The 26437-nt window shown below is 50.5% G+C and overlaps 1 protein-coding gene, 1 long non-coding RNA gene and 1 pseudogene across 3 annotated transcripts; all 3 read right to left on the bottom strand.

The window, feature by feature from the left end:
• Positions 1-797: 797 nt before the first annotated feature.
• On the bottom strand, positions 798-896 carry LOC121027885 (uncharacterized; annotated as a pseudogene).
• Positions 801-2685, bottom strand: LOC121020254 (uncharacterized). The gene is made up of 2 exons (XR_005786040.1): positions 1078-2685; positions 801-936 (listed from the first exon to the last, which is right to left on the bottom strand). It is a non-coding gene; the product is annotated as an uncharacterized LOC121020254 (long non-coding RNA).
• Positions 2686-8242: 5557 nt separating this feature from the next.
• PARK7 (Parkinsonism associated deglycase) lies at positions 8243-25541 on the bottom strand. 2 transcript variants are annotated; one of them, XM_040460208.1, is made up of 7 exons: positions 25412-25541; positions 24401-24513; positions 22701-22802; positions 20546-20605; positions 19600-19669; positions 16010-16096; positions 8243-8873 (listed from the first exon to the last, which is right to left on the bottom strand). In XM_040460208.1, the coding sequence occupies exons 2-7, from the start codon at positions 24488-24490 to the stop codon at positions 8713-8715; spliced, it is 570 nt and encodes a 189-aa protein (XP_040316142.1). In that variant the 5' UTR covers positions 24491-24513; positions 25412-25541; the 3' UTR covers positions 8243-8712. The 2 variants fall into 2 exon arrangements, with proteins under 2 accessions (XP_040316142.1, XP_040316150.1); XM_040460216.1 differs by having other exon boundaries at positions 25406-25539.
• Between the last annotated feature and the right edge of the window lie 896 nt (positions 25542-26437).

The raw sequence follows: 26437 nt of genomic DNA, 5'->3' as shown, positions 1-26437 counted from the left end.
TACATTCTAACATTTCTGTTAGAAAAGAAGAAAATCGGGGCGCCTGGGTGGCTCAGTCGGTTAAGCGTCCGACTTCGGCTCAGGTCATGATCTCACAGTCCGTGAGTTCGAGCCCTGCGTTCAGCTCTGTGCTGACAGCTCAGAGCCTGGAGCCTGTTTCCGATTCTGTGTCTCCCTCTCTCTCTGCCCCTCCCCCGTTCATGCTCTGTCTCTCTCTGTCCCAAAAATAAATAAACGTTGAAAAGATATTTAAAAAAAAAAAAAAGAAAAAGAAAAAAAGAAAAGAAGAAAATCTCAAAATGAATGAACCAAACACTCAACTTTAGAATTTTAAAAGTCTGGGAAGGAAAGAGTAAGAGTAGAAACTTCTGAAAAGCAGGGAAAACAAAACAAAGTATTATCAAAGTCAATATCAATGTTTATGCCAGTAAGCTTGAAAACTTAGATAAAGTAGCAGGTAACATCCTGGAAAAAAAAAAAACACACACACAGTTTACCAAAACCGTCTTAGGGAGAAATAAAGAACGTGAGTAATCCTTTTTTTCTTACGTTTATTTTATTTATTTTGAGAGAGAGAGAGAGAGACAGCGTGAGTGGGGGAGGAGCATAGGAGGGAGACAGAGAATCTCAAGCAGGCTCCACCTGTCAGCACGGACCCTGATGTGGAGCTCGATCCCACCAACAGTAAGATCGTGACCTGAGCCGAAATCAAGAGTCAGACACCGAACCGACTGAACCACCCAGGCACCCCTAGAACCTGAATAGTCCTATATTACCTGGAAAGATTTTTTTTTTTTTTTAATATGGAACGCTTCATGAATTTGCACATCATCCTTGTGCAGAGGCCATGCTGGTCTTCTCTGTATCGCTCCAGTCTCTCTCCGTCTTCAATAAACTCTGCTCTTACCTCCTCTTGCCTGCATTTTGGTTTTCATCCTGTATGAGACCAGGGACCCTTTTGGGCTGGTCTTTGTAGGACTCCCTCTGGGTCCTCAGGCCCAGCCAGCCTACATCGGTTGGAATAACGTCCCCCACAACCCGCCCCCCAAAGATGTCACTCCAGAACCTATACATTACCATTCATGGCAAAAGGGACTCTGAAGACATGATTAGGTTTCAGGACATGATCTTGGGTTATCCAGGTGATCCAGTCTGATCATTCAATCCTTTAACGTGGAGAACATTTTCTGGCTGGTTGAATGTGGACACACATTCAGGGAGTTGGTCAGGGAGACGTCGCTCTGGAAGGGCCAGAGATGCAACATTACCGGCTTTGAAGATGGAGGACGGAGCCACAGCCAAGGGACACGGGCACCTCTAGAAGCTGGAAAAGTCAAGGAAATGGATTCTTCTCTAGTGACTCCAGAAGGAAGCACAACCCTGTCCACACCTTGATTTTAGTCCCGTGAGAGACAGAGTCAGATGTTTGGCCTCCAGAACTGTAAGATAATATATTTTTCTTGCTAAACCTCTAAAATTGTGGTATTTTTAACAACAAAATAAAGACCAAATACTATATATACCCAAAACGACAACTGTACAACCAATGTTATATTTAATTCCCTTTAAAATCCAACTGGACATAAGTTGCCTATTGTAAGTTGCCTGTAAGTTAGCATTGCGCTGAAGATCCAAACCAGGGTAGAAAGGCAAGAAAAAAGAAATAAAATATTGGAGGATTGGGAAGAGAGAAATAATTGCCAGTCTTTGCTGATGATATGAATATATGAGAATCTTAAAATAACTTATAGCTACATTATGTTAGAATAAGAGTTTTTTTTTAAGCCTGGATACACGATCAATATATAAAAGTATATATCTGCATTTTTATATACAGCAACAATTTTTTAAAAGGGCTTTACAATATCAGAAATTAAGAAAAATGCAAGAAGGTGGGAAGGACGGAAGACTTAATAACAAATCTAACAAAAGATGTGCAAGCCCTTTGCTGGAAACATCACAGAACTTTATTGAAAAGACATCAGAGATTAAAGAAGATCTAAATGAATGGACAGTGGACTATATTCTTGGATAAAAAGACAGTAACTGAAAGATGTCAGCTGTCCACAAATTGCCTTATAAATTCAACGCCATCCCAGTAAGAATTCCAAGAGTATTTTGTGTGAGCTTTGGCAAGCTGATTCTGACATTTCTCTGGAAAAGCTGAGGCTGCAAATAGCCAAGGTACTCCCGAAGAAAGTGGGAGACTTGCCTCCACCTGGTAAGGAAATTCGAAGGTGTGGTATTGATGCGGGCACGGAACAACAGTGTTGGATCAGGATAGAGACCAGAACCAAAGATAAGTGCTCATGGAAATTTGATTTCGGACAGAAGGGGGAACTGCAGACTAGTGGGGGATAAATGGATTCACCAACTGGTGCCGGGACAACTAATTAACCACATGGGGGAGAGATGAAATCGGATCCCTATCTCGACATACACAAAATTAATTCCCGGTGGATTGAAGACTTACATGTGAAATACAAAACTGTAAATAATTTAGAACACCATGTAAATGGACGTCTTTATGATCTTCAGATAGAAAAGAAGTTTGCACAAACTATAAAGACAAAAGCTGACAGATTCTACTCTATTAAAATTAAGAATTTCTGGGGGGCGCCTGGGTGGCTCAGTCAGTTAAGGGACCGACACTGGATCCCAGCTCAGGTCTTGACTTCAGGGTCCTGAGTTCAGGGCCCTTTTGGGTTCCATGCTGGGCATGGAGCCTACTGTAATTAATTAATTATTTAATTAATTAAAAATGAAAATTGAGAATTTCTGCCTATTGCAGATACCATAAAGAATAAAAAAGGCAAGCCACAATCCAGAAGAAGATACTTGTAACATATATGAATAATAGGGGTTTTTTTGTCTTTCTTTATTATTTATTTGAACAAAAACACAAGCAGTTCACTCATCTCTCCCCATTTCTTCTCATATAAAGGATTCCTACAAGTCAAAGAGATAAAAGCAAAAACCCAACAGGGAAATGAACAAAAGGTAATCATTACACAGAAGAAAAAACTATATGAAAAGACGTTTCATGAATAATCAGAAAAGTGCAAATTAAAATCTCCAGGAGATTCCATTTCATACCCACCAAATTGTCACTAATTTATTTGTTTTAAGATTTTATTTTTATTATTTTTTTATGTTTATTTTTGTGAGACAGAGACAGAGTACGAGCAGGGGAGGGGCAGAGAGAATGAGACACAGAATCCGAAGCGGGCTCCAGGCTCCGAGCTGTCGGCACAGAGCCCGACGCGGGGCTCGAACTCATGAACCATAAGATCATGACCTGAACCGAAGTCGGATGCTTAACTGACTGAGCCACCCAGGTGCCCCTTAAGATTTTATTCGAAAGTGACCTCTCTACCCAACATGCCACTGGAACTTACAAACCCAAGATCGAGAGTCACACGCTCCACCTACTAAGTCAGCCAGGTGCCCCTTGTTGGCACTAATTGAAAAGCTGGCCAATGGCTAGTGCTCCCAGGAGAGGAGACAGCGGTCACTCACTGGGCAAGGAGTGGAAGCGCCATAATCTTGGGAGACGGTGTAGCATTTCTGGGGGTGAGGATTCTTAACCTGGGGTACACAGATGGAACTCGGGGCCCGGGAAACTTCAATGGGGGAAGAAAACCTTACGTGTTTTCCCTAATTTCTAACTACAGCTTGGTATTTTCCTCTATGAGGAACCAAACCAAAGTAGTATTAGTCATGCTTGCGACTTCCACCAAATAAGTACAGGTTATCACATTATCACATTAGAATTGTTGCTGATATCTCAAAGTATCATGCTCATCACGGCTTCAAAATTTGGGTAGTCATGGGGCGCCTGGGTGGCTCAATCAGTTAAGTGTTTGACTTGGGGTCAGGTCATGATCTCACAGTTCAAGGGTTTGAGCCCCACATCGGGCCCTGTGCTGACAGCTCGGAGCCCGGAGCCTGCTTCGGATTCTGTGTCTCCCTCTCTCTCTGCCCCTCCCCCACTCACGCTCTGTCTCTGTCTCTCTCTCTCTCTCTCTCTCTCTGTCAAAAATAAGCATTAAAAATTAAAAAAAAAAAAAAAGGGGGGGGCCCCTGGGTGGCTCAGTCAGGTAAGCGTCCTACTTCGGCTCAGGTCATGGTCTCACAGTTCAAGGGTTCAAGCCCTGTGTCGGGCTCTGTGCTGACAGCTGGGAGCCTGGAGCCCGCTTCGGATTCTGTGTCTCCCTCTCTGCCCCTCTCCTGTTCATGCTCCGTGTCTCTCTGTCTCTCAAAAATAAATAAAAATGTTTTAAAAAGAAGCCATTCAGAGAAAGATGTGGGTCCAGTGAGGCCCAGAGCCCTGACCCTGGCTGCAAGGGCCGTGTCCGTAGATGCCTCCTCCGTTACCCACGCTTTTGTTCTTGTCTTTGCTTTCTACGACAATGAACTTTTCATTCTAATGCTAACGTTTTTTGAAAAAGACTTTCATTTTTATTTTATTTTTTTTAAAGTAATCTCTACCCCCAAACATGGGGCCCGAACTCACGACCCCAAGATCAAGGGTCGCACCCTCCGCCGACTGAGCCAGCCAGGCGCCCCTCCCACGTTCTTTTTAAGTCAAGTAAAAATTTCCAAGAGCGGGCTGAACTCAAAAACAGAATACGTCTTTAAAAAGAGAAGAGGGGCGCCTGGGTGGCGCAGTCGGTTGAGCGTCCGACTTCAGCCAGGTCACGATCTCGCGGTCCGTGAGTTCGAGCCCCGCGTCGGGCTCTGGGCTGATGGCTCGGAGCCTGGAGCCTGTTTCCGATTCTGTGTCTCCCTCTCTCTCTGCCCCTCCCCCGTTCATGCTCTGTCTCTCTCTGTCCCAAAAATAAATAAACGTTGAAAAAAAAATTAAAAAATAAAATAAAAAGAGAAGACCCGCGGACACGGTCACACGCAGAAGTGAAAAGGCAAAAATAAAGCAGTAGGGTTGTGAGGCCGGTGGGGCGATCTCATCTGGTTTGAGGATCATTGCCGCCGGCCCTGGGCTGGCTTGGGAATGTGAAACAGCCCCTTCGGGCTGCAGGAAGCAGAGAGGACGGTGGCGGTGGAGGCGTATGGTGGGCACAGTGAAGGCTTCCTCCAGGTGTCACGGGAGCCCCGGGCCTGGGGGCCTCAGGCTAGAGCTGGGATCCGGGGAGACGGGCCAGCTCCAGAAGGACCCCGCGCTGGGAGCGAACAGCGCGTGTCCAGGCCGGCTGCAAACAGGATTCCCTGTGGCCCCTTCCTGCTCACCTCACCGCCGGCCCCGCGCGCAGGGGACACGCGCTCAGGCTGGTGACTCACTGGTGTGACTTCGGTCCCCTTACTAAGGGCAGAGACGGGGAATTCCCTAAAAACAAAACAAAACAGACCAAAAAAAAAAAAAAAACGCAAACAAAACGCTGAGATTATTCTTCAGGTGAGTATAATGTTCGCATCCCTTTGGGAACCAAGACCCTCGAATAGAGAGCACATCACCAGACTCTGGGAGGAGACCGTCGGCTACGCTAAAAATAAGACTTCACATTGAATGTTTCCCAGCTTAAGAAACGTACTTGCCTTTCACTGTGGGCTTTGATCCTTCCGACAATCCCACAGCGCAGCACAGACAGGTTCTTGACCTCTAAAGAGACGAGGGTTTCCTCCTTTTTACGATGGGTGACGACCTCAGCCCCTTGTGACCGGCTGGGCTGCTGGCCTCGAGGATCCGGCCGACCGACGCGGCACACGCGTTTCTCCGCGCTGACGGGGAGCAAGGTCTCCAGACGACAGCGCGTCAAAACGAGGGGCGGAAAAGTGGAACAAACCGCACAATCCCTTTTGTATAAAGTGTGAAAGACCCGCCTCACCAAGCTCAGTGATCGGCGCGCAGTAGGCGCTCGATAAGCCGTGTGGCCCCTTCCCGGCCCTACTATTCGGCACCCGGGGAACGGACGGAAGCCTTTCCCAAATCATACGGAAAGACGGGTACCGACTCCCCCTTCGGAAGGGCAGGCTGGCGGCCGCTGCCCCAGACGGGCCCCAGGAACGGAGCCCGGCCGCCTCCTGCCCCGCGCTGGGCTGCGTCCTGCCAGGGAATTTTCTTTCCCGAGGGGGCTGAGCTCCAGGGTAAAGCTTCATTTCTGGAGCCCCTGGCCTCCCTAGCCGTCCCGGAGAGCTGGGCAGACCCCAGGAGCTCTCGAAACTGCAGCTACTGTCGCTGAGGTTGTGTGGGCGGAGTGGTACCAAAGTCCCTCCGAGTTTGACCTCCGGTGACCCCAGGCCTGGGAGGCGCCATCCGGTCGGGCTGGGGGGGGGGCCCCCCCCCCCAACCCCAGGTACTTCCAAACGTAGCCCCCCCCCCCCCCCCCCCGCCCCAATTCTGTGGCCCCGGGTTGTGGGGCCCCCCCCCCCCCCCCAGCCTCCCACCCCCCCAACTTCCTGGAAGAAGGAGAGCAGGTGTGCTCAGCACAGAGCAGCAGCTAGAGAGGGTGGAGGCTTCACCTGCTATCACTGTGCCTAAAGCCATAATTCTTGACCAAGCCAGGAAAGGCCCGAGCCTTAGATAAGGCGCCCCGCGGTCCCTGCCCCAAACCCTGTCCGGAAAAAGCCTTCACTACAACACCTGAGCTCTGATAAAGGCTCCCCGTAGAAGTGCTCTTTTCATTGTCAGCCATTCTAGAACCACCTTTTCTGGCTGCCCTGAGGGCAAAAAATGCAAAAAACAAAAACAAAAAAAACCCAACGTTTCCCTTCCTTTAGATCCCTCCAAAATTCCAGGGAGTTTATTCGGAGCTAGGGGCTGGCTGGTAAAACCCCGGTAACTTGGGAGAGTTTACAACTGCTCACTAGTAACATTTTCAGGTCGGTAATTTGGGACTTTCAAAGTCCCAGGTCTCTGGGTTTTCTTTCCTTAGTCAAAGTGTATCTTCTAGACCTGTCAGCTTCGTCCAGCTGATCTCTAAATTCAGCCCACTCAACCCCAATCGCTCTCTCTGGCTCCCCACACAGAATCTCCATTTGACCTTGTGTTCAAGATGGGACAATGGTCCCAGAGGCCCCCACTGCCTCCCCCTCCTGTGCCTGGAGCTTCCCATCCGGGGCCTGCAGCAGGCCTTCTCAGCAGGACCTTTGAGCCAAGTAGGGTTGGGTCCCTCCTCCACGGCTCAGAGTCAGTTCCAGGCCTTGCCTCCCCAGCCTCACCTCCGAGTTCCCCCTCAACCGGCCCTCTTGCTGTCCCTCCACACCCCACACTCCTCCTGCCTCAGGCCCTTTGCATGTCTGGCTTCTCCTTCCTCAAATGCTAACAGACTTGCCTCGTGCACACCCAAGACTCCACGTTTTCTGAGGCCCCCTTCCAGAGAGGACTTCTCTAACACGGCTGCAGAAAAAAACCCCATCGCTGCCTCCTTACCCCACTTTTCTTCTCCGAACACAAAGTCTCTCCCGCTGCCGTCTCTCCACAGCTTCGTTTCCCAAAATGTAGTTACATATCTGCATTAAAAAAATGACCTGCCTTGCCTCCTAGCCCAGGGGTCAGGGGTCAGCAAGCTGCAGCCCGAGGGCCAAATCCCCACCGCTCCCTGGATTTATGAGTTTTGTTGGGCACAACCATCATCCCTGCCTCACGTGTGTCTTTTGTCTGTTTTGGTGCTACAAGGCCAGCTGAGTAACCGCGACGAGGCTCTGTGACCCACGTTTAAAATGGTTACCAGCTGGCCTTTCCAGAGACTTTGCTGACAGCTGTTGTTTGCCAGAGGACGGAGAGGGGGAAAGGAACAGGAGGCAGAAAAGGGACGGCGCGATGAGGCTGTCTGCCTAGGTGCTGGCTCTACGTCAGTTGTGCGGAGCAGCTCGGCTCCCCGTGCAGAAGCCCGAACTCCGTTCCGCCCCTCGGCCGGGCAGCACACGCCGCTCACGGGGAGACGGAAAAGCCAGGGGAACCTGCTGGGTCCTGGGAACAACCCAGGAGTCCGAGCTCTGGCTCAGGTACAGATGGATCTGCCTTCCTGGGCGGGCTCTCCTCGGGGACAGGGTGGCTGCCGGTGGCTCCAGGCGCCCTGCCCGTCCTCCTGACCACTCGGCGGAGAGAACGCCGCCAGCAGGCTCGGCCGAGGCCCCGGGGTGGAGCCGCGCTGGCTGGTGGGCCCCGGGCCCCTGGTGCCGGTCACCAGAGGAAGGGAAGACGGAGGCCGGGCCAGCCTCGGGAGGTTTTCACTTCCGCCTGAAGACTCCTTCTGCGACGTCAAAAGGAACTGGTCTACAAAAATTCACCATTACAGCCAACCTGGTTGGTATTTTTTAATAGCACGTTAATGATACGCAACTGACAAATGAGAGAACATCACGGCCTCTTAAATCCTTGCTTTTATGCCTTTCCTTCTTCTGCGACAAACGTGTTCACTATTCGTTCGCCTCAGCAGCCGTATCAACAGCTAACAGCTGCAAGTGAGGCTGATCATGAACTTGATTTCACAAACAAAAAAGGGGAAACCAGAGATCAATGAAAACCATCAGGAGCTCGCTAAATGCCATCTATGGTGCAATCTAGGTTCAGGACCGTCGGGGGGGACACGAGGCAGGCGGGGAAGGCCCGTGCGGCTGCCGCCACCGGCCCACACCGCTGGGGGCAGTGACCGCGATCCTCCGCACGGTGACGGCTCCTTTCGCTCAAAGCGAACACGGGGACAGTGACTGCGGACGGCCCGTTCCTCTAACTCCTTCTCGAAGGTTTCCGCTCTAATCCTTAAGCACGAGCGGGGCCTTCACTTGGTCGGCCACGTCCTTCCCGCTCAGCGCTTCAACAATTGCAAGAGCAAACTCGAAGCTGGTTCCAGGCCCGCGGCTCGTGAGGATCAGGCCGTCCTTCTCCACGCGGTTCTCGGAGTAGCTGTAATGACCTTCGGAGGAAGAACAAGAGAGGGTTACATCCGAACGGGCTCCGCTGGGAACACCATCACTCCGCCCTGCAATCCAAATCCCTGTTACCGCACAAGATGGGTCTCACAGAAATTTCCAAAAACCCCAAAACCAAACCCCACGACAAGGGCAGCTGGAGGCGGCGGCGGCGGCCCGGCCCCGCGCGGAGATGCTACGGCGGCGTGTGCAGCGGAGGGAGAGGAACTGACGGCCGCGGCGGAATGACACGAACACACGGAGGTCAAGTGCGGTTGCAGAAGACCTTGTAAGTGGGCAGGGCAGCGGGAGGGAGGCCGAGCGTTCACATTTCTGTCACCAACCAACGCTCAAGGGTCCACCCTGTGCGCTGAAGGGGAAGCAGAAGGGGCCCCCCGAAACGTGCCGCTTTGGTACAGCGACTACTTTGGGCTGAAGGCACCGGACAAACGGCAACTGCAGGAGGAGGCTTTCTCTGAGCCCCCCTCGCCCCCGCCCTGCCTGAAGACAGGTCCTAAGGGACTCGGCCGTCGCGTCCCCTCCGGGAGCCCATCAGCCGGGGAGGATGGACTCTTGTCCCAGGAGACAGGAGACCAGAAGTGGACACCAGACAGACCCTGTCACAAACCATCCCACCTCCCATCTCGTCTCCCAAGGGCCCCTTCATCTTTCATGAAAATCATCAGGTCTCCTGAAAGGCCTAGGTCCCTGCTCCCCCTTCCCTACAGACTGCCTGTCACACAGACTCCTGTCACATGGACTCCCTGTCACACGGACAGACTCTATCTCAAAACCAAACTAGCAAAAATAAGGGGCGCCTGGTGGCTCAGTCGGTTGAGCGTCCGACTTCGGCTCAGGTCATGATCTCGCGATTCGTGGGTTCGAGCCCCACGTCGGGCTCTGTAGGGACAGCTCGGAGCCTGGAGCCTGCTTCGGATTCTGTGTCTCCCCCTCTCTCTGTCCCTCCCCAGCTCACCCTCTGTCTCTCCCTCTCTAATATAAATGAACATTTAAAAAAACATTAAAAAAAAACAACTAGCAAAAACAACACAGAACACACAGGGAGGAGGAGGTGTGTGGAAGGAGAAACACCACTCATTTCTCAGGAACCACTTTCCTTCCGTATCCCCCGATTGGCTTTTGGGGGGAAATACAGTAAAACCAGCATATGCTTCTCCTATGTCCAAATTCAGTGGATGACGGGACATCTGGGCAGATCACAGCCACAAAGCTGGGAACCTTCAGCGTCAGCTCCCCAAGGCCTCCCCTTCCACACACATGGTCACCAAACCCTCCTAATGCACGGGCCACCCGGCCCTAAGTCCTCGGGAGCAGCGGCGCCCCCACGACCCGGCCCCCCAGCTCCCACTGCCCAGAAAGCTCTCACCTCCTCCAGCGCCCCTCAGAGGCGGCATCTGTGACCGCTCCCCGGATCAGGCCCCTGGATCGCACCACTGGGGCCCCCGGCACTGACAGGACGTGAAAATAGTGTGTCTCCTGCTTTACCGCCTGCCCTTTAAAAGGCCGGGCCCTCAGCCACCCCACGTGGCCTGGGACACTAACGGACCCACGGAGGTGCCCCCAAGCATCAGGTGAACGTTGCCTCCTCTCTGCATCTGCGGCCTTCACGCAGGATCTCCATGTTCCGGCCCTGCCTTCCACCTGTCCTTCCCTCCACTCTCTGCTCAGCGCCACAAAAAAGGTCACCTTTCCAAAGTGCACGTCGGAGCTTATCCAGTTCTGCTCCCAGGAGAGGCCTTTGCCTACTTTCTCCAGCACCTAAAGGCGACTCTGTTCCACATCCCGGCAGGCACGCCCTCTGGGTCTGGCCTGCACAAAGACTGGACCAGAAGGAACCAAAGGGGAGACCGAAAAGAACTTGCCATCCAGGTGGGAGCTCATGGTGACCTGGGTGGGGCCAGGGGTGACAGGGAAATGAAGGCGTGAGAAATCACGTAGAAAACAAAATGCCCACAACTCCGAGCAGGACTGAACACGGGGAGGTGGTGAAGAGAACTCCCAGCTGTCTGTCCTACAACTGGGTGGATGGTGGCACCACACCGAGACCAAGGACACAAAGAACAGACTGAGGGGAGGGGCCGAAGCCCACAAGGTTCCCCTGTCGCGCCGCCGCCCCTGAGACTAGTCTCCCCCTACTGCCAGATTCAGTGCCCGCACCACCGGGCTCTCCCATCAGATAGCTTGGGCTTGTTCCTTTTTCTGTTCTCAGAGCCACGGAGGAGCCCAGGAAATGCTTGTTCGATGTCTACAGACAGAAAATGGCCACCTGATCTAATGAGCCCCCTTACAGCAGAAGTGATCTGCTTCTGCCGTATTCACGAGCTTTAGAAACCACACGATGATGTTCACGTCCTTTCCAAGTGGTGGAGACCTTCAGTAGATTAGGTCTTCCTGTCCTCGTTACAAATCCAGTCACCCGAGGGACGCCCGGGCGGCTCGGTCAGTTGAACGTCTGGCTTTGGCTCAGGTTATGACCTCACCGTTCGTGCTGACCGGGCAGAGCCTGCTTCGGATCCTCTGTCCCTCCCTTGCTTGCCCTCTTTCGAAATTAAACAAACATTAAAAACAAAACTCGAGTCACCCACTGAAATAACGAAATACCGCACACGAACATCTTCCTAGTGGTCAGCCAGTTAAGCATCGGACTCCGGCTCAGATCATGATCTCCTGGTCTGTGGGTTCGAGCCCCGCCTCAGGCTCTAGGCTGACGGCGCGGAGCCGGTTTTGGATCCTGTGTCTCCCTCCCTGCCCCTCCCCTGCTCTCTCTCAAAAATAAACAGACACTGAAAGACAAATTTCCTAGTTACCCTGCCGCAGAGGAAGAGCATCTCCGGGTTGACGTCTAACCTCATTTACTGACGGCTGAACCAGGCCGAGACATCTTCAGATGCCCAACCAGGAAACCCACTGGGTCTCGTCTTCCAGGGCGGCGAGATGCACGGCCTGGACTGGGGCTGGGTGAGGCCATTTCTGAACGGCTCGCTGAACGCTCTCTTCGTGGGTAAAGTATTACAACCACGGCTTGCACCAGTTACAGACAATTCAAGGTTCCAGGACTCTTCACAATTCCAGCCCGAAGAGCAGGTCTACGCCCGCCGGCTACCTCCACCTAGCGGCGACGCCGGACAAGGACACCGCGCGCCCCAGGGCTGCGAGGCAGGTGGGCACACCTCAGCAGACTTGGATTCACGAACTCTGCAAATCCACACCCCATGGTCCACTGGCACAAAGCATTAGTTGCCGACTTCTTTTTAATTTTAACCAAACACTCCAGAGCCAGGAAGGAAGGCTCTTCAGAGCAGCAGCAGCCAAGGAAGCCTAGACACGAGGGGTCGGCACCTAATGGCTGCTTTTTATTGGTCAGTGGCTCCTCAAGAGAGTAGTTGCTGGAGAGACCCGAAGTCCCCGAGAGCCCGAGACATTCACTATCTTGCCCGTTAAGAAAAGTCACCGACCTCTGGGAATGGCAGCCCTGGGTTCCAATTCCAGGTCTGCCATTTAGTAGCTGTCCCATGTCGCTAAACCTCGCCTTTCTCTTCTGTAACACGGGGTTGACGCCAACCCCCCCGGGGCTGCCACGGGAGTCCGATCAAGTGGAAGGCCCGGACAGAGCGGTGGTGTCACTCAGCAGGCAGCAGCCGGGGGAGGACGGCCGTTCACCGCCATGTTCCCAGCGCTCGGCCGGGAGCCGGGACCAACCGGCCCTCCGCCCCCTGCGCGGGCTCGCGCCAGGCCACGTTCTGGGTGCGTCACACACTGACTCACGGGGCCTGTCAACGACCCTGTGAGGCGAGGGCTACTGATATCCTTAGGTGTCAGGATGGAAACCGGGGCCGGGAGGGGGAAGGAGCCCGCCCACGGCCGGCCCCACACTGCCTGGCCCAGGGGCACAGCCCTTCACTGCTCACCTTCGTGACGGGGGGCTTCGGGTGCTTTCGAGAACAGACACGTAGGAAGCGAAAAGACTATTAAAGTAACAATTTCTTCATTTAAAAACTGAGACACGGGAGGACTGCGCCCTTCAGACCGGATTGCTCATGTGAGTAAAAGTTTCATGCTGCTCTGCCAGGTACGTGAGGAGGACCAGGGCCCCCAGGAGTGATTACGGCCTCGCTCCTCAGGCGCCCCGAGAGGGCAGACACTCAACCGGTCTTTCCCCACAGGAGGACTCACCGGCTGAACCCGGCACCTCGTAACTTAACGTGCGCGGGAGCCACGCCGGGACAGAGGCGGGCCCGAGCTGTGGCCCGGCCTCCGGGAGCCGGTGTCCTCTTCCGGGAAGCCGACAGCTGCCCCGCTGGGCACCGGGGCCCGGGCGGCTCCGTGGAGATCACGCCCGCGAGTGCACCTGACCAGCGCCGAGAGTTAACGACCTGAGCTCTCCTGTTCCCAACCCAGCTCCCTGTTCTTGAGGCAGGAAAACGGACACAACAGATCCACGCTCGGATAAAGGAGGAACGCGGCCGACTGGACGCGTTCCCCCCCCCCCCGCCGACATGTCGTAACCACTAAAGGAAGCCTGATTCCGATCTTTCCGACTCTCTAAAACCCGTCCGTTAGCCCACGTTAGAAATGCCTGGCAGCCAGAGCCCTCTGTAAAAAAACCCCACTTTTCACATAGATGGTTTTATCGACAACTGAGGATCTAGCAGCTCCAAAAAAGTGATAAGATATTTAAGACGATACTACCTTGGATCATGTTTGAAAATATTCTGAACATCTAACACCAAGAGCAAACCCAGACGTAAATGACGGATTTGAGGTGGTGATGCCGTGTCCGTGCAGATTCATCGACTGTGACAAAGGTACCCCTCTGGTGAGGGAGAGGAAGGCGAGGGAGACCGCGTGTGCAGGCAGGGCGTGCGGGAGGCCTGCACTTTCGGCTCCATTTTGCAGCGAGCCTAACACTGCTCTAAAAAGCAGCACCTCTTCGTTAAAGACAAAGCAACAGGGGCGCCTGAGTGGCTCAGTCGGTCGAGCGGGTCAGGATCTCACGGCTCATTAGTTCGAGCCCCACATCGGGCTCTGGGCCGACGGCTCGGAGCCCGGAGCCGGCCTCGGATTCTGCGTCTCCCTCCGTCTGCCCCTCCGCCGCTTACGCTCTGTCTCTCGCGTTGTCTCAAAAATAAACAAACGTTAAAAAAAAAGACAAAGCAACACCGTGCAAATGCGCCACCCGGCCCGGCCGTGAGAAGATGACGAGGAGATGTTACCCGCCTACTTTGTGTGAGGTCAGAATGAGCCTCGAGTGGGGCTGAGACCGGGGACAAAATCTACCGCTGCCTGTTTCCCAATCAGCTGCCACCATTATGGTTTCCTCTTCCAGTCCATTCGCTGGTGTTTGGCTGGCGAGGTTTCACACACGGCCAGCCTCCCGGTTTCCTTGCTGGCTCCATGCCAGCCGAACCACTTGTGGCTTCTAACTGGAAATTTCAGACGCTCTTGCAATCATCCACAACAGTGTGTAGTTCTCTTTCTCTCTGCAAGTTCCAGAGTCTCTGTCTCTCTGGTGCGTGCACTCCAGGGACAGATGGCAGAGGGAGAAGCCACCTGTCTGGCAAAAGACACTACCTGGCTGATGTTCCGAGTGTCACACTGAGAAGCCGTGGCTGTTACTGAGGGAGCATCGTCACACAGTTGTACGTTTACGTGGCTGGTTACACTGCGCTGTCATAAATTGCACGTTGCCTTCTGGTTTTAAATTCGACGTGTGTGTCCTGTGTCTGTAAGCTGTTCCCTCCCGGAGGACAGAGACCATGGCAGGCTCTGCACTGTGAGCGCAGAGACCGATCCAGGCCTCGAACTCCTGAGCCGTGAGCTCAGGACCTGAGTTGAGATCAAGAGTCCTACACTGAACAGGCTGAGCCACCCAGGCGCCCCAATGGCGTGCTTCTTTTGCAGCCTCTGAGTAAGTAACCGGTCACGCAAAGAATTAAAGAAATACCTGATAGATTATTCTCCTGCCCCCAGAAAAGGATACAATCTTAGGTTTAAAAAGCAAGATGCAGGGGTGCCTGGGGGGCTCAGTCAGTTGAGCATCCAACTTTTGATCTCTGTTCAGGTTCTGATCCCAGGGTCGTGGGAACGAACCAGTGTCAGGCCCCATGCTGGGAGTGGAGCCTGCTTAAGATTCTCTCTCCCCCGCTCTGCCGCTTCCCCGTTTGCACTCTCTCTCTTTCCCTCTCTCTCAAAAAAAAAAAAAAGTTGCAGAGCAATATATTTAACAGACTTCATTTGAATAAAATTATTAAACTACAAAGGATAATGAGTGTATGTGGAGAAAATTCTAGAGTTACACAAGAAACTTTCTAACAGAAATTACCTCTGAAAAGCAGAAAGGGGGTGAGGAAGAAAGAGAAAACACAAATTTATGTTTTTACTTCACCCCCCTTTTGCACTGTTTGCACTTTTTACCATGAATAGAAATTGTTTTCATAAAAATAAATGAAACTTAACAGTCTAGCTGGTATTTATGAAAGAAACATGTCACCTAAGGAACAGACCTGCCACCCAGGGAGAGAGCAACATTCACTTTACTTTGGACTGTGGGCAAAAGGGCATCTTCTGAAATTGCTGTCGAGGTTTGAAGTTTACCCTCAAGTGTCTGGCAAGGTGGTAAAAACCCGAGTCAGCCTGGCATTTCATAACCACGCCCATCCAGGACGGCCGGGGCTCCGGCCGGCCTCTGCCCGTCAGCCCTTGCGCCCCGTCAGGGCGCACACACGGGCACACGCACCACCTCCCCCCACCGCTCGCTCCCTCTCCGGCTGCGACACCGGCAAAGCAGGTGAGGAACACGCCATGCCTCAACCCGCGGAGAGTCCCTCTACGTAAGGTGACCAGGCGGGACACAAAGCTGAGTCACAGCTTTCTGAGAAGGTCTTTCCGTACATGAAAACAGAAGCACAGGGGTGCCTGGGCAGCTCGGCAGGTTAAGCGTCTGACTCTTGGTTTCGGCTCAGGCCATGAGTTCGAGCCCCGTGTCGGGCTCCGCACTGCTGGTGTGGCGCCTGTGGGGATTCTGTCTCTCCCTCTCTCCCTGCCCCTCCACCACTCACTCTACCTCTCTCAAGAAAAACTTTAAAAGGATGCTTTACATAAAATATAAGCATATACTTACTCCCATTCATCATTTTGTCTTTAGCAAGCGGGTGTGTCGTAACTTTGCTTCCAAAACCTATTTCATGAGCCAAGAGAGCCGTAGGACCTAAGAAGAAGATTAATAAAAAGACTTAATTAAGTGTGGATATAAAAAAACTAATGGTTTAAAAATTGCAACGGAAGAATTTTTCAAAACCAGGAGGCTCTCACGTAACATATCCTGATGATTCTGAAATTAAACACCTTTTAGTATGAGAGGCACGGTTTGTTTCTAATAAACCATCTGCTGAGCACATCTGGCAGAAGTGTACAAACTCAAAATCCTTCGCCAGCCATCTCACCAAATGATACGGAGCAGCGTCAGATAAACAGTGTGTGGTCCCTCAAGGAACTGCAGGCAAGCCTGCCGGGGATTCCCGGAGGGGAGACCGCCAAGGCCTTACTCTCGGCAAATGGAAGATTTAGTCACACACTAAAGGCAGCTGGCACTCTCCAAACTTCTGGACTTGACTGCTACTTCACAGACTCATTTTGGTTTTCTACTTAAAAATGAGCACTCACTCATCCGTCTATCCATCCGTACATCCCAGGTGACTAGGACACTGTCCAGCCCTGAAGAAGATACACCTGTGAAATGCCCAGAAATCTGGAGACATAAAGGCACCAGCGTTTCTTTATTAATAACCACTAAAGACCACGCACAGATGTCCGCTTCTGATCCTCTAAAATACGCAGTTGCCAACAGGAGATTTTGATCCAAATGTATTCACTGAAAATGGTCAATTTCATGGAGAATCGCAACCATATTTTGTATGTAATGTTTCTCAGATAAGGACTACAACAGAGACGTTTTATGACTTTGTCATGTTACCTTGAAAGTATAAAAAAAAAAAAATTCTACCTTTTTTCTCCAAGCCTCACGTCACACCTAGAAAAACATGCTTCAGAGCAGCAACGCGACCCTCAAAACAGGTCAGGAGGCAACGCCGTGGCCGGGACCCGAGGACAGAGCCCGCAGGCTTCAGCTTCAGCCACCCCGCCCACCTGCTCTGACCTTTCATTTTTCGACCCGGTTCCAAGGGAAAGGGAGCTACAGACTGCACCTGCCGGCTAGATCACAGCAGCTGCACACAGGAAGATCGACAAATACTGCTTAATTACACAAGCTTTCCACCTGACAGGCCAATCCCAATTTATATCTCCTAAATCAAAGTCCTCAGATAGATCTGATGTCCCTCTCACCTTATTTTTACCCCATGTACGAGACAGCTATGTATGGTGGCAAATTTTAAGTCTGTAAAGACTGAATAATTACCACTCAATATTTATGTGAATGGACTCATCAGTTTCCCTTAATTCTTACACCGTAAGATGTTAAGAAGTAAGTAAGTACCTACATGATCTTGTATTTTATGAAAGCAAACCTCCAGAGGTGACCGTACAGTGAGGAGAACAATCGCTCGTACGTAAGTTAGAAATTTTTAGGCTGTTCCCTTCAGTTGATGAAACTGCTGCCTACGGTAATGTTAATAAGTTTACGTTTCGGCCAAACGTAGGACTTTAGTGATGGCTTATTCACCCTGATAAGCCCATAATTTCTGCTTTCTGGAGCTTAAGATTCCTATTTGGAGAATTCGAGAAGAAATATTTAACTCCCATTACTTGAGATTCTGGCAGATGAAAATACTGCTGCGTGTATGCGGGGATCCGGCTCTGAGCCAGAGCCGAGAGCAGAGGGCACCGCGGCGGGAGCCCCTGGGCAGCCAAGACACTACGGCCAACAGCGCCACCGTGTGGTGACTCACGCAGACAACGCCTCGGTCACCCCAGCTCCTCCAAGCCCTTGCAGGTTGGACCTGGACCCAGTCTCCAGGCTCCTTTCCCTCCAGACCCAGAGTGAATCTCATTTTACTTTCTTATCCAGATAGTCTGCCCTCCAGTTTCTGTCTCAAGCACTCAATACTCGGGGCTAAGCCAACAGTCTTCCAGTTCAGTAAGCAGCCCCCCGCTTCCTAACTGCGACACTGAAGAACCACCTTATTTTTCTCCACACTTCCTACTTTCTGCAGCACCAGAAGGCCAGGCAGCACAGGATATTCAACGATACAAACACCGTATTAGAGCGCTGTTTATGTCAACAGCGATTTAAAGGATTCTGAAGTCTAAGCTCCTTAGCACGGCATTCGAGCTGCCTGAGCACAAAACAGCGAACCAGATACTGCCAATCATCCAGCCACCTCGGTGATACAAAAGGACAAACCCACGTGTGGTTTTTCCTTTCAGCCGACTCATAAGGGAACAAATCCAGACCAGACTCTTCCTTAGGTTAGAGAACCTAAGAATGAGGCCGTGGCCAGGGGCTGAGAGTGACTGGACCAAGTCCTCGTACATCGAAGAGGACCTGGGACCCCCACCCAGAGAGAGGCACCCGCGCGGGCGGTAGGGACCGCAGGGTCCTCCGGCGAGGACAGACCTGGGCCCCCAGGGCAGGTCAAGGGGCTGGTGCTGCCTGGAACCCAAGGACAGGGCCTGCCAGGGTGGTCAGCTCTGTGGTCCCTCCCAGGCTCCAATGCAGGGGTCCTCGAACATCCGGGTCTTTAGGAACCCCCCTGAGCTTTTACGTGAGTTACATCTACCTGTAACTGCCGCGTTCGAAGTCAGAAATCACAACTGGGACATTTTTACGACACAAGAATGCAGGAGCACGTGTGCCACACCCCAATGGTGGCATCATCACACTCTCCATAAGGAAAAGGACAAATAACATCAGTATCTGCTTTCACCTTATGACGCCTTTGAAAGAGCTCTGAGAACGTCTGCTGTAACGCCAAGTCCCCAGGGTCCCCGACTTACAACTTCTTTAACAGATCCACTGTACTGAACAAAACACTGTGTCATCTTATCAAACCATCCATCTAGTCACTGATTTACTTGCTCTTTTGACAAATGTCCCAGAAAGACCTATAACAAAGAATTGCACTCTGGAAAGATGCAAGATGGCGGGACATCATGATACTGGAGCATTAAGAACGGATTTCACGGTGGTTCCAGAAAAGAAAGTATTACTGACTTCCAAGGATGTGGGGACATCCAGGCAGCACGAACAACCTTCTTCTTCTAACTTACGTGACAGACAGTACAGTGCCCGAAACCAAACATTCCACGCTGAGGACCAGGCGGAAAGCACCCGAGGCCTCGGAACCCGCAGGGCAGGCACAGGACAGAGCGGTTACGTTCACGTCTGACCGATTCTTGCTGACTGGTGCTGGCAGACCTAGTTTCTGGCATAGAGATTTGCTGTGACGAGCTCTTTACTGAATTCCAGAGGGCATTATTTTCCTCAGAGGTCAACCAAAGACGGAAAACATGTAGTTTCACGGAACGCAGACCAAAAAGCACAGAGAAGCAGAAGAGAGAGCCGCACTCATTTCTGAAATGACACTGAGTTCATGCCGCCCAAACTAAATATGCCCATACAGATGCCCTGCACGCTCCGTGAAGGGAAAGAAGTACCTGGAACAACATCTCACAATTAAAGGCTACCCCATCAACGTATTTTTGGGAGAAACCCAACAACGCATTTTAACACAGGATGGTTCCGCACGTTACCTGCACAGATAGCGGCAATAAGGCCCTTCCTCTTTTCTTGTTCCTTCAGGATCTCTTTCACAGCAGCAGACTATTCAAAGAAAACCCAAACACATCAAGTTATCATTAAGCCACAGCCAATGGCCAGCTGGAAACTGGGAGAGAATCTGCTTTTAGTTTAAAATGCAAGATCTTCAATCTATTTTCTAATAGTATTTCTAAATCATCAATAGAAAAACTCTCAAATTCATAGTTTCTACATTTTTAAACCTAATCAAGGTGTTTGTTACAGGAGAAGGGCATTCTTTTCTTAAAGGTGTTTAAAGACGAGACGAGATAAGCAATTCCCCTTGGGCACGCTGACCCCTGCCGCTTTGTGCTCCGCGGAGAAAGCGGGGCGGGGGGGGGGGGGGGCATGTGGTGTCTGGAGCGTTTTCAGAAGGCAGAGCCAGGAACAGGGCCCGGCAGAGTCCCAAACGTCTGATTCCACCCGCCTTGCGCGCTGCTGTCTCTTGCCCCTCCCTCCCCCTCTCTTCCCACAGGTGGACTCGATGAAGACTTCGATGAAGCAGCAGGGGCCTATTCCGATGCCATTTTCACGCAAGCTGGCATTTCCAGCCTCTGCAGCCCTAGTGTTGAGCAGACAGCCAGTCTCTTATCTTTCTATGCTTAAACCTTCATAAGACACAAAATTAGGTTCATTTTTCTACTGTGGGGGAGGAAAAAAGAAGTCTTACATTCGGACTGTATTCACAGAATCTGTTCCCAAATTAACCGTTCCACCAATTCTGCTCACTCATATAGTAAATGTCATTAGGGATGTTTTTCCTAAATAAGCTACAACACCATTTTGTTCACTTCACCTGTTTCTAGTTTACTCCCAGCCTCCTTCCTGAAATATTTTAGTAACAACAAGACCAACAGAACATGGGCAGATGCTGAAGTACTTCCTTTACACGGTTTTTACCTCAGATAAATTCTGTGCACCCAGGTTACCTCCCGGCAGAACCACTACGTCGTAAGGTCCCTGCGGTTTAAAAACAAAACAAAAAAAGTAAACAAACACTTTTCATCTGAGATGTGCACCAAAGTGATAGTCCGATAATACTTTCACGTTTTAAATGTGGGTCATAGCAAAAAACTGTTCATGGAAGCACAGCTAAACAAATTAAGATATATATCTCTATGATGGATTGTTGTTGTAACTAGCAAAAAATCTGAATATAGTAACAGGAAAGGATGCCCGTGTTGCAGGATTACAGGGGTAGCATGATCTCATTCTTATAAAAAGGGAGGAAAAAAAGGGGGCGCTTGGCTGGCTCAGTCGGTGGAGCACGAGACTCTGGATCTCGGGGTTGTGAGTTCGGGCCCCATGTTGAGCGTAGAGCTCACTTAAAAAAAAAACAAAACGCAGATGTGTGTGTATGTCCCTGACACACACGGGGTCTACAGGTACCCACACACGGAAGAGAGCTCAGCTGCTAATGAGATGTGGTGTGGGTTGGTGGGGCGAGGACAATGAGAACGGGGACATTTAACATTTTCACTCTGTAGGTATACACGGTCTACACGCATTTTTTCAACAATAATGTGCACAGTAATAAAATTAAAAGAACAATTTCAAGCAAAATGCACAGAAAAAGGTTTTTTACCTCTATGAAAAATGAAACTTAGGGGAGAATGATGATACAGTATTTTAGTATCCCAAACACCTACCATCCTACAAATCTGCTGATTCCAAACTTGATTCAATTCATGAAATGGAATTTGATGTAACAATACTTTAAGATGTTAAAAAAAATTTTCAAAAGTTTAGTCATTAGCATTTTAAAAACTTAGTACATACTTAGTGCAACATATACTACTCAGAATTACTCAAGACTATGAACATTCCGTTTTCAAACCAAGCAAAACTACCAACTAAACAAAGTGTGTGAAGTACAGAATTTCTTTCACTCCTTTTAGAATCTGATAAACAGACACAAAAGGTAACCACGGTTCTAAAATACCCAGACACCACAAGATGAGAAAGACCAGAGAAGAGCGAGTGTTTACTTCTACTCGGCCACTCGAAACATGCTATTTAGAATGTTTTCAGCAATTTTTATGTAAATACCAACATTCCTGTACCCCACAATCTGGCACTGAAATAGGTGAATTTATTAGGAAGGAATAAACTTTTCTCTATGCATCTGAGGCCAGCTGAGCATGGGAATCATGCTCCGGGTTCCTCAGCAGGGCACAAGTAGCCGTCCATGAGCTGCCTCCACTTTTTTTTCTGCCACATCTATGCCCTGAGAGCACAGAGCCCACACCCCTATCACACTGGCCATTAAGCAATGAACTACATGAAAGGGTGTGCAAAAGCATCTGTGCACATGTGGGTGAGCTTGCGTCTGAGGACAGGGCCCTCAGCTCTTGACAGATTCCCCGGTGTTAGCTGCCACCAAAGGTAACTGTCAACATAAAGTGACACTATTTAACAACAATTCTTAATGCTCCCTTAATCACACCACTAATCAACTACGAGCCGTTCACATAAAATGAATCACATAACTATGTCTGGGACACTGAAAAAGGAAAGGCAAAAAGGAACTTTTGCATAAAGAATAAGAAATGAGGGGCGCCTGGGTGGCTCAGTCGGTTATGCGTCCGACTTCGGCTCAGGTCATGATCTCACCTGCTTCGGATGCTGTGACTCCCTCTCTCTCTGCCCCTCCCCTGCTCATATTCTGTCTCTCTCTCTCTCTCTCTCTCAAAAGTAAATAAACATTTTAAAAAAAAGAAGAAATGAACAGGAAATGTGGCAGGTGATTCCTTCTATCAGGTACGTCATAACAGAGGCTACGCTGCCTGCGAGGCCAGAAGAATCCTGATGAAAACGTCCCACCCCCCCACCCACCCCCCGCCAGCACAGGCAGTAGGGAACTGCCAGATTCCATGGATACAAAAAAGGGAGAGTCCCTGACTTCCCAGGGCTTATTATAGTGGGGAAGACATCCAAGCAAAGTAACTTTCTTAAAATAAGTCTGTGCTCACAGCCTTAGACGTAGTCAAAAGACATTTCAAGAAACTGACAAAGAAGGCACAGGCAGGAGTAATTCCAGGTATGGAGAACAAACCTCTTTTTTTGCATCTTCCAGACTGGCATCCGGACAAATGAGAACATCTCGGCTACACTGCACCGGGTCTTTCCCAGCCAGACCCGCAATGGTGACTTTAATCTAGGAGAAAGACATCATCACATTTAACACTGAAACATAAATCTAGAGTAACATTTTCACAGCTGCTGTGTTTTAAAATAACTTGGCAGGAAATACTGCGACAAAACCATGCTGCCTTGCAGCCAGTAAGTTAGCTAAATATATTTAATAACCAGGTCTGTCCCGGTTTGCCTGAGACAGTCCTGATTTACAGATGCTGTCCCGGGACCCTGTCTGGTGAGTGTCCTTTCTCCCACAAGTGTCCTTTCTGGTTTGGGCGACAATTACATGATCATCCTGTTAATAATCCATCTTACAAAGTTACTGTTGTCATTTGAGTGTCATGGAATTTTCTGAAGATACAAAGACAAGTTAAAACAATGAAATCCTACTTTAGCTTGCAAAAATGTACAAAGTTGACATAAGCAAGAACTGGTACCGGCAACATGGGAATTTTCCTGCACTGCTGGTGGGTCCACATGTTGGTACTTTGGGGAGTTGACAAAATCTGGTAAGGCCAACTATGGGCTGTCCTTTGGCCTAACAATTCCACTCTCAGTCATAAAACCTGGAAAAACTTCCACACATTTGCATAAAGAAACCCGTACGAGAATATTACAGAACTGAAATGGCACAAAACTGGAACAGAGCAGACTGCAGCATATTCGTACAGCATAATACTAAGCAGCAATTTTAAATAAACGAAGTGCATCTGTGTGGCTTCACTTATGGGAACCAGAGAAATGAAGGTAATAGACCCTGGGACCAGACTGCTAGGGTCTGAGTACCGGCTCTTCTCCTAAGTCTACAATGTCGACACTTCATGTAGTGTCGTTGTGCCTCAGTTTCTTCAGTTGTACAATGAGAATGGCAATAACTCACAGGGCTGTTGGAAGAGTTAAACGAGTTTACGTTAAGTACTTAGAATGACACCTAGCATCAGTAAATGCTATTTAAGTGCTCACTATGGATGCATATATGCATACACACATACACACACACACACACAGAGACACGTGCAAAATGCAGCTGCAGTTTAATGCTACTTTGAAGACATGCATGGGATGGACACACACCAGTGAGGGGACAGAGCTATCTCTGGGGCAAGAAAGGGAATAGTATTGGGGAAATTTACAAAGAGGGCTGTGTAATGCTTTATTTGTTTTAAGCACCTGTTCCTAAAGGGGCACCTGGGTGGCTCAGTCAGCCGACCATCCGACTTTTGATTTCAGCTCAGGTCATGATCTCTCGGTTCATGGGCTCAAGCCCCACACTGGGCTTTGCGCTGATAGCACACGGAGCCTGCTTGGAATTCTCTCTCTCCTCCCTCTCTACCTGCTCACATATGCACGTGCTCTCTCTCTCTCAAAATAAATAAACAACAACAAAAAAACTGTTTTAAAGCATCTATTCCTCTGGAAGTGGGTCTAAAAGAAACATGGCAAAATGCTAACATGTACTAAACGTGGGCAGTGAATAAACAGGTAATTGTTATTATACAGTCTTCTGTATTTGTGGGTGTTTGAAATATTTTATAAAGCACACTGAATATTATTTTATTCAAAATGACTTCAAAACCCAAAAATTTTGAAAAAGGTAGAAGACATCAGGGGACTTACTCCGGCTCGCCTCATGACATCTACAGGAATGACGGTCTCCATCTCCTCTGCTCCTTTGGCCAGGATGACCAGAGCTCTTTTGGAAGCCATTTTTGTGTTGTACTTTTTAAAGACTTAATTAAAAAAAAAAAAAAAAGAATTAAAAAAAACTTCCATTGCAACCCTAAAGCAGCCAGAACCTTTAAGCTTAGTAACATTTTTAAGCAGGGTAACTAGGTGCCTCTTAGGGGAAAAGTTCGGAGAGACAAACATTTAAAAAAAAAAAAAAAAGCACCTTAGGTTAATATTGGTTTACACAGAATTTCAACGGCTGGATTTCTGAGAGAACACAGTAAGGTCGCTAATACGTGATAGTACCACTCGGATTTCCTTCGACCATATTTTTTAAAAACCCAGGATACAGTAACACATAGGCCTTGCATTTCACACAAAGTAGGGAGATAGTTTTCTTTTTGTTAGCACTATTTCAGAGAAACGACTAAACTTAAATTTCACGGGGAAAAGCTGCACACAGTCTTTGGCAATTAGCCGGTGAGATTTTTGGAGGGGATTTTTTTTTAAGTTCCAATAACTGTACGAAAAATTCTGGAAAGTTAACGGTGTTAAATATTTTATCACACTCTTTGATGACGCAGAAAGATGGGAATCCCCCACTACATTCAACCCAACTGGATTCTCTCTCTGCACTTTGCCCTCTCGTTGCAAATGGCAGCTAGCTAAGCAAGGGTCTGGATAGTTCTTAGCCTGTTCTTTTTCTGCAGCTTGTTGTCCATGCAAATCAGAAGCTGATAAATGCACTCCCACAAACACAGCACTGGCCAGTTCCAAACTGCCGGACACCCTGCACACAATCCTGGAGGGTCCGAGGTCGCCCCGTGCGCTCCTGGCCGAAGGCCGCCCGTTCCGCAGACGCGGCGGGGCCTCGTCCCTCGGCGCCCCCTTCCGAAGCCCGCGCCGGGATGCCCGCGGCCCCCTCGCCACCCTCAGCGCTCCCCAGACCCCGACCCGAACCTCGACTCTGCCCAATCCCGCGTCGGGGACGACCGAACGGAACCAGAACCGGACTAAACGGGTCGCACGCACACACGTACGCCCGTCGCCAGGGTTCACGCCCTCAGCCCCGCACTGCGCAGACGCGCGCCCCCCGGCTTCACGTCCTGCCCCGCCTCCCCGGTACTGCGCAGACGCCCGCCGCGCAGACTTCACGTCTTCCCCCCCACCCCCCCTCCCGCCTCACAGCCCTATAATGCGCAGGCGCACGACGCCCAGCTTCTTGTTCTGCCCCTCCCCCCCTCCCCCCCGGTATCGCGCAGACGCCCGCCGCCCAGGTCCCCACTTCCTCCTCAGCTCTGAGCTGCACCGACTCGAGCGGCTCGCTCGCTTACGTCACATCCGGCCGAGCCCACCTTGGACCGCTGCGGGGTACGGCTCGCCTTTCCGCGCCCTGACTCTGCGTCTAGGGGACGTCTTCAGTTGGCGCACCCAACGCGAGGAGAGTCCCGTGGGCTCACGCGTGCTCACGGAATCTCCCCCGCCCCGAGTGGCGCGGTCTGGCCTGCCCTCGGCGCCGCTCGAGTTAACTCGCTTTTCCCCACGGGCCGGAGGCGCCCGGCGGGACTCCTTCGGGAGCTGTGGCGGTTTGCTTTAAACGTGCGTTTTCCTGGAGTGGAGTTGTGCCTTCACGCTTCTGTGCACTTGGCTTTCCTTTCTTGGAGGGCCTGCCCGTGTCCCCCTCCCCCCGCACCCCCCACCTGTTCCCGACCTCGTCGCCCCAGGGCGGGCTGCAGGTCCTCGGTCTCTGGCGACTCTTAGCATTATTTGCATGCGGTAATTTCACGTGTGCTAGTTTCTCGAAACTTCTTTTTTTCTAAAGATCCCAGGGTGTGGAGCCCTGCTGAGCACAGTGATCTGACAGTCCCTTTAATGACATCTGTTTAAGTTACAATCTCAGATTTCGTTTTTACAAATATGAATTGAATACTGACGCTTTTCCCAAAGTTTTTATTTATTTTGAGAGAATCCCAAGGAGGCTCTGCA

This window comes from Herpailurus yagouaroundi, unplaced genomic scaffold (genome assembly GCF_014898765.1).
Source record: "Herpailurus yagouaroundi ecotype Mexico unplaced genomic scaffold, PumYag 77, whole genome shotgun sequence".
NCBI lineage: Eukaryota > Metazoa > Chordata > Mammalia > Carnivora > Felidae > Herpailurus > Herpailurus yagouaroundi.
This window is presented reverse-complemented; position numbering and strand designations above follow the sequence as displayed.